The sequence below is a fragment of the Delphinus delphis genome, chromosome 2 (genome assembly GCF_949987515.2).
Source record: "Delphinus delphis chromosome 2, mDelDel1.2, whole genome shotgun sequence".
Taxonomy (NCBI): domain Eukaryota; kingdom Metazoa; phylum Chordata; class Mammalia; order Artiodactyla; family Delphinidae; genus Delphinus; species Delphinus delphis.
Genome location: NC_082684.1, coordinates 37,970,587 through 37,982,828, shown reverse-complemented (window position 1 = coordinate 37,982,828; position 12,242 = coordinate 37,970,587). Strand labels below are relative to the sequence as shown.

The 12,242-nt window shown below is 36.5% G+C and overlaps 1 protein-coding gene across 9 annotated transcripts in view; it reads left to right on the top strand.

Annotated features, from left to right (window-relative positions):
- The window catches only part of SYNE2 (spectrin repeat containing nuclear envelope protein 2), a 331,802-nt gene that overhangs the window by 108,527 nt on the left and 211,033 nt on the right, over window positions 1–12,242 (top strand). For all 9 annotated transcript variants that reach the window (XM_060004429.1, XM_060004425.1, XM_060004428.1 and 6 more), the window contains exons 12-16: window positions 6,903–7,067; window positions 7,677–7,789; window positions 8,643–8,805; window positions 10,297–10,375; window positions 10,646–10,833. In XM_060004429.1, the coding sequence (XP_059860412.1) occupies window positions 6,903–7,067; window positions 7,677–7,789; window positions 8,643–8,805; window positions 10,297–10,375; window positions 10,646–10,833 (708 nt within the window). The remainder of the gene's footprint in view (window positions 1–6,902; window positions 7,068–7,676; window positions 7,790–8,642; window positions 8,806–10,296; window positions 10,376–10,645; window positions 10,834–12,242) is intronic.

Sequence of the window (12,242 nt, the reverse complement as noted above, 5' to 3'; positions counted from 1 at the left end):
TTGCCCCCCCAAAAAAAGATAAATATGTGAAATGATGGAAGTGTTAATTAACTAGATGGTGAGACTCCTTTTATGATGTAAATGTATATCAAATCACCATGACGTACACTTTAAATATCTTACAATTTTATTTGTCAGTTATACCTCAATAATGCTAAAAAAAGCAAAACAAAATGCAAAAACTGTAATACTTAATGTTTCTGGTTTATAAATAGTTCCATTTGACTGCCTTAAAGGAGGCTAGCTTTGTCCTCATTTAACATCTTTGTACTTGGGTTGTTGGTTTAATGGGTTTTTTTCTGATACTTTGCATATAGTGGGCACCCAATGAATGTTTTTCAAGGAATTAATAATGAATCAAAGAAACCTATTCTTAAAAAATAACCTAATTTTGCCTATTCTTTCCTCTAAAAGTGATTTAACTCTAAGAATAGTGACAACTCCTCTAGTAGAACTATAATGGTAAGAGAGAATACAGACTTAAAACTCGTACTTTCATCATCAGTATGGAGTCATCCCCACTGGCTCTCTTATTTTTTTTTTTTTGCGGCACGCGGGCCTCCCACTGTTGTGGCCTCTCCCGTTGCGGAGCACAGGCTCCGGACGCGCAGGCTCAGCGGCCACGGCTCACGGGCCCAGCCGCTCCGCGGCATGTGGGATCTTCGCGGACCAGGGCACGAACCCTTGTCCCCTGCATCGGCAGGCAGACTCCCAACCACTGCGCCACCAGGGAAGCCCTGGCTCTCTTATATTGCTGACCACACTTTACTGTAACCATGTCCTTGTCTGCTTTCCCCACTAGGTGGTTCAGGCAGGAGCTGTGACTATTATTTATCTGGTTGGCCCTTAGATGTGGAGGGTTGTGTTAAACTTACTCTTGCCTTCATGACACATGGATCTGGGCAAGGCCATACTCCTATTTTTATTCCTTTATTAAATTTTATATTTACTTCCTTTTATCCCCATACCCTCCTTCCATCCCTCTTTCTCCTTAGGCTGCCATTGTGCTGTGCTTAATGTGTATCTTTTTGTTTTATGTGTCCTTGCAAAATGCAGTATTGTATTTATGTGTCCGTGTATTTTTAGGTTGTGTGAATTGATATTGTATTTTATTCTGCTCCTTACTTTCAGTTTTGAACACATATATTTAAATAAGGTGCCTCCATGTTGCCCCCCGTGTACATCTAATTGGCATCTAACCGCTGCACAGCCCTCTGTGGTGTGTGACCACCCCCCCCCACATGTCCTTCCTCTACTCCAGAAGCTTCTGTGTCTTTATACCCAGCTCTTAGCACAATTCATAAACATTTGCTCAATGAGTGAATGAATGTGTGTTTTTTAATTTTGAATTTATTTTTTTATACAGCAGGTTCTTATTAGTCGTCCATTGTATACACATCAGTGTATACATGTCAATCCCAATCTCCTAATTCATCACGCCAACCCCCCCACCCCCTGCTGCGTTCCCCCCTTGGTGTCCATACGTTTGTTCTCTACATCTGTGTCTCAATTTCTGCCCTGCACACCGGTTCGTCTGTACCATTTTTCTAGGTTCCACATATATGTGCTAATACATGATATTTGTTTTTCTCTTTCTGACTTACTTCACTCTGTGTGACAGTCTCTAGGTCCATCCACGTCTCTACAAATGACCCAATTTCATTCCTTTTTATGGTTGAGTAATATTCCTTTGTATATATGTGCCACATCTTCTTTATCCATTCATCTGTCGATGGGCATTTAGGTTGCTTCCATGACCTGGCTATTGTAAATAGTGCTGCAGTGAACATTGGGGTGCATGTGTCTTTTTAAATTATGGTTTCTCCGGGTATATGCCCAGTAATGGGATTGCTGGGTCATATGGTGATTCTATTTTTAGTTTTTTAAGGAACCTCCATACTGTTCTCCATAGTGGCTGTATCAATTTACATTCCCACCAACAATACAAGAGGGTTCCCTTTTCTCCACATCCTCTCCAGCATGTGTTGTTTGTAGATTTTCTGATGATGCCCATTCTAACTGGTGTGAGGTGATACCTCATTGTACTTTTGATTTGCATTTCTCTAATAATTAGTGATGTTGAGCAGCTTTTCATGCGCTTCTTGGCCATCTGTATGTCTTCTTTGGAGAAGTGTCTATTTAGGTCTTCTACCCATTTTTGGATTGGGTTGTTTGTTTTTTTAATATTGAGCTGCATGAGCTGTTTATATATTTTGGAGATTAATCCTTTGTTCTTGATTCGTTTGCAAATATTTTCTCCCATTCTGAGGGTTGTCTTTTGGTCTTGTTTATGGTTTCCTTTGCCGTGCAAAAGCTTTGAAGTTTCATTAGGTCCCATTTGTTTATTTTTGTTTTTATTTCCATTACTCTAGGAGGTGGATCAAAGAAGATCTTGCTGTGATTTATTTCAAAGAGTGTTCTTCCTATGTTTTCCTCTAAGAATTTTATAGTGTCCAGTCTTACATTTAGGTCTCTAATCCATTTTGAGTTTATTTTTGTGTATGGTGTTAGGGAGTGTTCTAATTTCATTCTTTTACGTGTAGCTGTCTAGTTTTCCCAGTACCACTTATTGAAGAGACTGTCTTTTCTCCATTATATATCCTTTCCTACTGTGTCATAGATTATTAGTTGACCATAGGTGCGTGGTTTTATCTCTGGGCTTTCTATCTTGTTCCATTGAGCTATAATTCTGTTTTTGTGCCAGTACCATATTGTCTTGATTACTGTAGCTTTGTAGTATAGTCTGAAGTCAGAGAGTCTGATTCCTCCAGCTCTGCTTTTTTTCCCTCAAGACTGCTTTGGCTATTTGGGGTCTTTTGTGTCTCCATACAAATTTTAAGATTTTTTTTCTAGTTCTGTAAAAAATGCCATTGGTAATTTGATAGGGATTTCATTGAATCTGCAGATTGCTTTGGGTAGTATAGTCATTTTCACATTATTGATTCTTCCAAGAACATGGTATATCTCTCTGTCTGTTTGTATCATCTTTAATTTCTTTCATCAGTGTCTTATAGTTTTCTACATACAGGTCTTTTGTCTCCCTAGGTAGGTTTATTGTTAGGCATTTTATTCTGTTGCAGGTATTTTATTTTTGTTCCAGTGGTAAATGGGAGTGTTTCCTTAATTTCTCTTTCAGCTTTTTCATCATTAGTATATAGGAATGCAAGAGATTTCTGTGCATTAATTTTGTATCCTGCTACTTTACCAAATTCATTGATTAGCTCTAGTAGTTTTCTGGTGGCATCTTTAGGATTCTCTATGTATAGTATCATGTCATCTGAAACACTGACAGTTTTACTTCTTCTTTTCCAATTTGTATTCCTTTTATTTCTTTTTCTTCTCTGATTGCTGTGGCTAGGACTTCCATAACTATGTTGAATAATAGTGGTGAGAGTGGACATCCTTGTCTTGTTCCTGATCTTAGAGGAAATGCTTTCAGTTTTTCACCATTGAGAATGATGTTTGCTGTGGGTTTGTCATATATGGCCTTTATTATGTTGAGGTAGATTCCCTCTATGCCCACTTTCTGGAGCGTTTTTATCATAAATGGGTGTTGAATTTTGTCAAAAGCTTTTTCTGGGGCTTTCCTGGTCCTGCAGTGGTTGAGAGTCCGCCTGCCGATTCAGGGGACACAGGTTTGTGCCCCGGTCTGGAAAGGTCCCACATGCCGCGGAGCGGCTAGGTCTGTGAGCCATGGCCGCTGAGCCTGCGCATCTGGAGCCTGTGCTCCGCAATGGGAGAGGCCACAACAGTGAGAGGCGTGCGTACTGCCAAAAAAAAAAAAAAAAAAAGCTTTCTCTGCATCTATTGAGATGATCATATGGTTTTTATTCTTCAATTTGTTAATATGGTTTGTCACATTGATTGACTTGCATATATTGAAGAATCCTTGCATCCCTGGGATAAATCCCACTGGATCATGGTGTATGATCCTTTTAAAGTGTTTCTGGATTCTGTTTGCTAGTATTTTGTTGAGGATTTTTGCATCTATAGTCATCAGTGATATTGGTCTGTAATTTTCTTTTTTTGTAGTGTCTTTGTCTGATTTTGGTATCAGGGTGCTGGTGGCCTCATAGACTGAGTTTGGGAGTGTTTCTTCCTTTGCAATTTTTTGGAAGAGTTTGAGAAGGATGGGTGTTAGCTCTTTAAATGTTTGATAGAATTCACCTGTGAAGCCATCTGGTCCTGGACTTTTGTTTGTTGGAAGATTTTTAGTCACAGTTTCAATTTCACTACTTGTGATTGGTGTGTTCATATTTTCTATTTCTTCCTGGTTTGGTCTTGAAAGGTTATACCTTTTTAGGAATTTGTCCATTTCTTCCAGGTGGTTCATTTTATTAGCATAGAGTTGCTTGTAGTAGTCTCTTAGGATGCTTTGTATTTCTGTGGTGTCTGTTGTAACTTCTTTTTCATTTCTAATTTTACTGATTTGAGTCCTCTCCCTCTTTTTCTTGATGAGTCTGGCTAATGGTTTATCAATTTTGTTTATCTTCTCAAAGAACCAGCTTTTAGTTTTATTGATCTTTGCTATTGTTTTCTTTATTTCTATTTCATTTATTTTTGCTCTGATTTTATGATTTCTTTCCTTCTGCTAACTTTGGGTTTTGTTTGTTCTTCCTTCTGTAGTTCCTTTAGGTGTAAGGTTAGATTGTGTATTTGAGATTTTTCTTGTTTCTTGAAGTAGGCTTGTATAGCTATAAACTTCCCTCTTAGAACTGCTTTTGCTGCATCCCATAGGTTTTGGATTGTCCTGTTTTTTTTTTTGCGGTATGCGGGCCTCTCACTGTTGTGGCCTCTCCCGTTGCGGAGCACAGGCTCCAGACGCGCAGGCTCAGCGGCCATGGCTCAATGGCCCAGCCACTCTGTGACATGTGGGATCTTCCCGGACTGGGGCACGAACCCGTGTCCCCTGCATCAGCAGGTGGACTCTCAACCACTGCACCACCAGCGAAGCCCTGGATCATCCTGTTTTTGTTGTCATTTGTCTCTAGGTATTTTTTGATTTCCTCTTTGATTTCTTCAGTGATCTCTTGGTTATTTAGTAACGTATTGTTTAGCCTCCATGTGTTTGTGTTTTTTACATTTTTTTCCCTGTAATTGATTTCTAATCTCATAGCATTTGGTCAGAAAATGTGCTTGATATGATTTCAATTTTCTTAAATTTACTGAGGCTTGATATGTGACGCAAGATGTGATCTATCCTGGAGAATGTTCCGTGCGCACTTGAGAAGAAAGTGTAATCTGCTGTTTCTGGATGGAATGTCCTGTAAATATCAATTAACTCTATCTGATCTATTGTGTCATTTAAAGCTTCTGTTTCCTTATTTATTTTCATTTTGGGTGATCTGTCCATTGGTGTAAGTGAGGTGTTAAAGTCCCCCACTATTATTGTGTTACTGTTGATTTCCTCTTTTATAGCTGTTAGCAGTTGCCTTATGTATTGAGGTGCTCCTATGTTGGGTGCGTATATATTTATAATTGTTATATCTTCTTCTTGGATTGATCCCTTGATCATTATATAGTGTTCTTCCTTGTCTTTTGTGACATTCTTTATTTTAAAGTCTATTTTATCTGATATGAGTATTGCTATTCCAGCTTTCTTTTCATTTCCATTTGCATGGAATATCTTTTTCCATCCCCTCACTTTCAGTCTGTATCTGTCCCTAGGTCTGAAGTGGGTCTCTTGTAGACAACATATATATGGGTCTTGTTTTTGTATCCATTCAGCAAGCCTGTGTCTTTTGGTTGGAGCATTTAATCCATTCACGTTTAAGGTACTTATTGATATGTATGTTCCTATTACAATTTTTTTAATTGTTTTGGCTTGGTTTTTGTAGGTCCGTTTCTTCTCTCGTGTTTCCCACTTAGAGAAGTTCCTTTAGCATTTGCTGTAGAGCTGGTTTGGTGGTGCTGAATTCTCTTAGCTGTTACTTGTCTGTGAAGCTTTTGATTTCTCCATGGAATCTGAATCCTTGCCGGGTAGATTAATCTTGCTTGTAGGTTTTTCCCTTTCATCACTTTTAAGTATATCATGCCACTCCCTTCTGGCTTGTAGAGTTTCTCCTGAGAAATCAGCTGTTAACCTTATGGGAGTTCTCTTGTATGTTATTTGTTGTTTTTCCCTTGCTGCTTTCAATAATTTTTCTTCGTCTGTAATTTTTGCCATTTTGATTACTATGTTTCTCGGTGTGTTTCTCCTTGGGTTTATCCTGTATGGGACTCTGTGAGTGAGTTTTGATGGTGTTTAGCAGGGGAAAATCCAGGTAGAAGGGGCAGCAAGGGCGAAGACCTGGGAGAGTAATCAGGGTTTGGGGCAATAAGTAGCTGGCATTTATGTGACTCATGTATTTAAGGAGTGGTGGGAAGGCTGAGGAAGGAGGAGGTTGGCTGGATTGGGGGGCGGGGGATTTGATGAAGCACAGATATTCAGGAGATATGGTAGAGGTATCTAATGTAAATATATGATTAGGGCTCGTTAGGAAAGTAATCTGTAAATCTGCTTGTGAAGTATAGTTGTAATGTCGGAGAACACAAGGGCATACAACATTTCAAATGATGGTCATTTAGTACAGTAGTCTACCCCTGCTTCGAGGGGTGGTTTAACTATTTCTAATTTCCCTCTCATGACTCATTATGGATTTATCAAAATATTTGTTTTTATTCTTGTGCCCTCTTCTACTTTTGAACAAATTATGTTCTCGATCAGCAGCTAGCCAACTGATACTTAGAACTAAGAAATTTACCTATTGATCAAGATTTCCTTGTCTAACAGATCAGAGAATTAATATACTATTTTTAAAGAGTGGTTTTAAAAGAATTCTTTAAAGAATTAAGCATGCCGTATGTGAAGAAATAAACTATAGAAGTGTCTACTGAAGAACATCTTTCCTTTTTTTTTTCAGATTAATGTGTGGAAGACAGAGTTGAATCATGTCTTGCCCTCACCCCTCTATCAAATAGAAACTTGGCTCCAGGGGGTGGAGGAGCTGATAGATGAAGATTTGCCAGCCTCCCAGGATTATTGTGAAGCCATGGCTCTAATGCAAGAGAAAATGACTTTATTCCAGGTTGGAAAAGAAAAAAGAAACATGGAAAAATATGTGCTTTGTTAGGAACTGTTCTTGAGGAAGATGTTCCTAGAAAGGAGGGAAGGAAGTATAGTGGGTATTTGAGGATGGTTTAGGTGATTCCCCTGGAGATTTTTGGGTCCCAAAAGATAGCTTCAGTTATTTGACGAGCATTCTGCTAGTTTAAGGTGGAAACAATAAGAAGAGTCCAGTAAAGTCTGGACTCTGTAAAGTCTGGCAGAAAAGGAGAGGGGAGATTGTTTTAAAACATAGAAGATTGGGTTCTCACTAAAATGATATGAAAGAATTTGATAGGTGAGATTTATAGCATTTGAGCCCACAAAGGAATGGAAAATACATCTGAAAACAAAAGATTTTGATAAAGCTGTTACCAGAGAAACTGCAGTCTGCCTCTCTGTAAAATGGTCCAGTTTAAAACATTTATGATGAAAATATTTATTTACAACATTTTAGTTAAAAATGAAAGGGCTTTATGATTTTTGTTTTGAAAAAAGATGCAATGCATGCACAGAGCAAATGAGATTAACACGCCTTCAATTACAGTGTTTGGCAATAAATCTGGTTATATCATGCTAAATTTCTTTTCAGAGTCTGATGGATAAATTTGACTGTCATTTGAATACTCTCCTGACATTTGAAAATAGAGATGAAAAACATTTGCCATTGGTACCACCTAACAAATTGGAGGAAATGAAAAGACGGTTTGTATCACTACCCTTTCACAACTGCTGACACCTTTGTGTTTGAGCACTAACATGGTGCTATAGGGACCAGAAAATACAGATTTTTCAATAATTTCTGATAATAGGTCTTTAAGTCTTGATAACAGTTCCTTCATGTTTTATGTAATAGTAACATTATATCATGCTAACATACTTCCTCTTTTATTGCCTGGTAGGATATGGTGGTGGAAAAAGTTCTGGACGTATAGTCAGAAACAGCTCTTTATCTTGGTTGTGGCCAAGTTACTATGTCTTTCTGTACGTTTCCTCATTTGTAAATACAGAGTAATGGTAATCACTCTGTTCATGTCTCACAAGGATACTAGGTGACATGAGAGGAGGTATATGAAAGCACTTTATAAACTCAAAAAAACTACAGATATGAAGATTGTTTAATTTGTGGTTGTCCACATCATCTTCTCTTTTCTCATTATTCATAAGCAGCTTATTAGAATGATATTAAGAGGGTATTAGCCTTAATAATGAAAGCTGTTAAAGTGAAATGTTGAAATTACGGTTGCATTAAGTTATATGGAAGTTTTCAAGTTTAGTAAAGTATTTTAGAGATTAACATTTTATTATAGAATTTCTCAATAGGGGAATAGTTTCTTCAGAAAATGTTCTGTTAGATATTTTTATCTTAGAAATAGCTGTTTTATATCTAGTCACAATGTTTGTTTTACTTTGTTTAAAAAAAAATATGAGGATTCATTTGAGTTCCATGTGTTTAAAAGAAAAAGTTAAAGCCCCAATATTTTTGAAAATGCCAAACGATTTCTCACATTTGGCCAACAATATTAAATTAAATTCTAAAACCTGCACTATCTTCCAGAATCAACAACATTTCGGGGGAAAAATTCATTCCACTTCTAGAATTTCATTACTATAAGTGCTCAGTTCTTGGTTTGCTAGATGAAGTGAAATCAAAATTGGTTGTTTGGAACATCAAATACGGGAGCAAAGAATCTGTGGAATTATTGCTGGAAGACTGGCATGTAAGCTGCTTTATTTCATGTCTCAGACAACTGTTCTCCATGGTGCTGGATTTGCATTTTTCCTTAGCACAATTTCCCTTACCTTTTCAGGTTTTGAGATGAGTTTTCTTGGTAGCTTTCATTAGCTTAAACATTGCCTAGAGAAAAGAATTACCAGTAGGCAAATAACAGACACTGGGAAGAGTAAGAAAGAGAAAACATTATTTAGCACAACAGAGGAGATTGAGTTAACCGGACTAAGTTACATAATAGAGAAAGTTTCAATGTTCAATGTTATTTCCTTTAAAAAAATTCCTACTTTCACTTACTGGACATCTTGTTTAATATTTTTCCCCACTCAGATTTATGGTTTTAGTCAAAAATTAAATTTTTCTTTGAACATTTTAATCTTAGCCTTTCAAGTTTTAAGAGTGGGAAAAACAGTGTGTTTTGTCTTGAGGCTTTCTGGGGGAGGGGGTTTAGCTCTTGCAATTTATAGGGAAAAAATGTTGCAAATGATTTAAATGTGTGTTTATTTGGTAAATTAACACTAAAGCAGACTGGCCGTGTCATTTCTACAGTTAGACCTTATTATCCTTCTTTCTGTTACTCTGTCTTTCTTTTTTTTTTTTTTGGCCTTACTGCGTGGCTTGCAGGATCTTAGTTACTCGACCAGGGATTGAACCTGGAGCCACAGCAGTGAAAGCCCTGAGTCCTAACCACTGGACTGCCAGGGAATTCCCTGTTTCTCTGTTTTTGGAATGAGGGCCAAAAAGAAAAACCCAAGATTGTAAACTTCAGTGTAAAAATTGGAAAAACATGATGAAGAAAGATTTATTTACAATTTATGATTTAAATACTGTACATTCCTAAACAGGAATCATCATTCTATATTAGATTAGATTTTGAATATTTTAATTTATTTTTCCTACCTTGATTTTTCATTTTTCCATTTGAATAATCATACCATTGGCACATAAGTGTACAATGAGTTTTTAATTAACTGTCTATTTTTCCATAGATTTTACTAGCTTAATGCACATAATAACTTCGGTAATAGTATTTCTCAAGAGTTTTTGTGTGATGGATTGTATCTATTTATAACATACTCAACATACCTAATAAAAATTATTCAATATTAATAAAGGCCTATGAGATAAGAGAAGCTGATATAAATTATGCAATATTAATAAATATGTATGGTAGGAGTTGTTGAAATTGCTATAAATACTTGCCTTTTCTCATGAGAGGAAAACCATTTTAGAACTATGTCACTGCATTACGATAAGCTGTCAGGTCTCATACCTATATATTGCTTATGTCTCTTAGAACTTAACTATCTCTCTTCATGAGCTACTCTTCTTCTTTTCCTACCCAAATATGTAGTATTAAAACTGTAAAGAAATTTTGGTGCCTAAGTGCTTCATCAATGTGTATATGTCTATCTGGATTTCTTGACACATTTTTAAAAATAAAAACTGTCAATATGTTTTATTTTCATTTTTTCCCCAGAAATTTATTGAAGAAAAAGAGTTCTTAGCTCAACTTGAAACCTCTTTTCAAAAATGTGAAGAAATTCATAAGAATTTGGGTAAAGCTATACAATTACTTTTTGATGGAATGACCATCACTTAAAAATAGCATTTCATTTGTTTTGCTTTCTTTATGTACCTTAATGTCTTAGAAATTGGTTTTACATATGTGTTTTCTTTAGAAAATTCTTGCATCCACTTTTAATATTGTTAGTATACATATTTATTTCACCACTGTCAATTAGTATGCAAGTATTTTTCTTAGCAGTATTATTCTCGTAATGAAAAACTGTTTTCTAAATTACTTTCTTGTTTTGTTAACCTTATAGCTGGAGAATATCCAAATATTAGTAAACAATATACAATGGTGGAATATCATTTTTGCATGTATAGAAAAAATATATATAATGTGAAGTCCACTCTACAAAAAGTTCTGGCATGTTGGACAATTTATGTGGAAAAGCTTCGTTTACTAAAGGCTTGTTTTGAGGAAACAAAGAAGGAACAGATGAAAGAGGTATTTTCAGTCTAATGGCACCTGCTCAATTTTACTTTTTTTCATTTTATTTGGAGACTCTCGTTTTCAATACAAAAATGAGAGGCCAGGAACAAGTAAGCATGACTGTCGGAAAAATCCTCCAAAGTTTTGGAAAGGGTTTAGTTTCTTTCTCATATAATTGCTAAAAGGAATTTTTCTCTTTGTTATAGGTTTTACACATATGTGCGCACGCGCGCGCGCACACACACACACACACACACACACACACAGCTTTATTGGGGTATAATTTACATACACAGTATAGCTTTTGGAAGATATATTGCTAAGTTCCTTGGAAGGGAAATAAAAGATGTGGAGTAGTAGATAGCTTATAGATACATTTAAAATAAATGAATGTTTTAGAAAGTTTTTTTTTTCTATTTGGGTGCATACCTTTCAGTTCTAAAACCTTTCTGACTTTCTGGAGGAGGAAAAACAAAATAGCTTACTTATGTGGAGAACTATAGAAGAAATTTTGGAGTAATTCACTGTTGTTTTATTTGCTATTTATGTAATAACCTGTTTTATGATTATTCTCTGAGGTAGTTTTTCTTTCTTTCATTTGTTTCCCTCTGTTGTAAATAAAGGTAGGTTAAACATTTTCCAAATAGAAGCTAATGTTACTTAACAGAAAACAGGCTGTTCATATGAAAGTAAAGTTTCTGATAAGTATATGAGTACAAAAAGAATATTTGAGTGAATCATTATTTCTTCCTGTCACCTTTGTTGATACCAGAATTTCACATCTTTGGCTTTCAATAGCTCTTCTGTCTTTAAAGTCCTTTTATTAAAATTCACATTTCTCTGAGGAAATAGCACTTTAAGCCTTAGAATTTCCAAACTCTGTGCTGAGGTGACCTGAGTTGCCAAAAAGGACTCTCAAAGTAATTTAAAATTTGAGGGAGACAAAGCAACATCTGTCTGCTGGACACCACACAAATTACTACTAAGTTGTTTGGACCTGAGTACTTAACAATGAGAAATGTTAGATAATTCTTCTAGCCTAGGAAATCCATGAAAAAATTACTGAGACATTAAGGGGGCCATGAACTGAAAAAGTCTGAGAACCTTTGCTGTAAGCTCATTAGCCACTTAGAAAGATAGAAGATCAGATGCTTCCTGAAAGTCCGGGACCAAGAGTGATAACAGGCAGCCAGCGCCTGCCAGTTAGTGATCAGGGATGAAGCGCTCAACCAATAGGGAGAGTCAAAGTCTCTGCAAAAACCTCACGCTCACTTTTTAAAAAAAACTTATTTATTTTATTTTTAGCTGCATCGGGTCTTCGTTGCTGCACGTGGGCTTTCTCTAGTTGCAGCAAGCAGGGGCTACTCTTCGTCGTGGTGTACCGGCTTCTCACTGTGGTGGCTTCTCATTGCGGAGCACGAGCT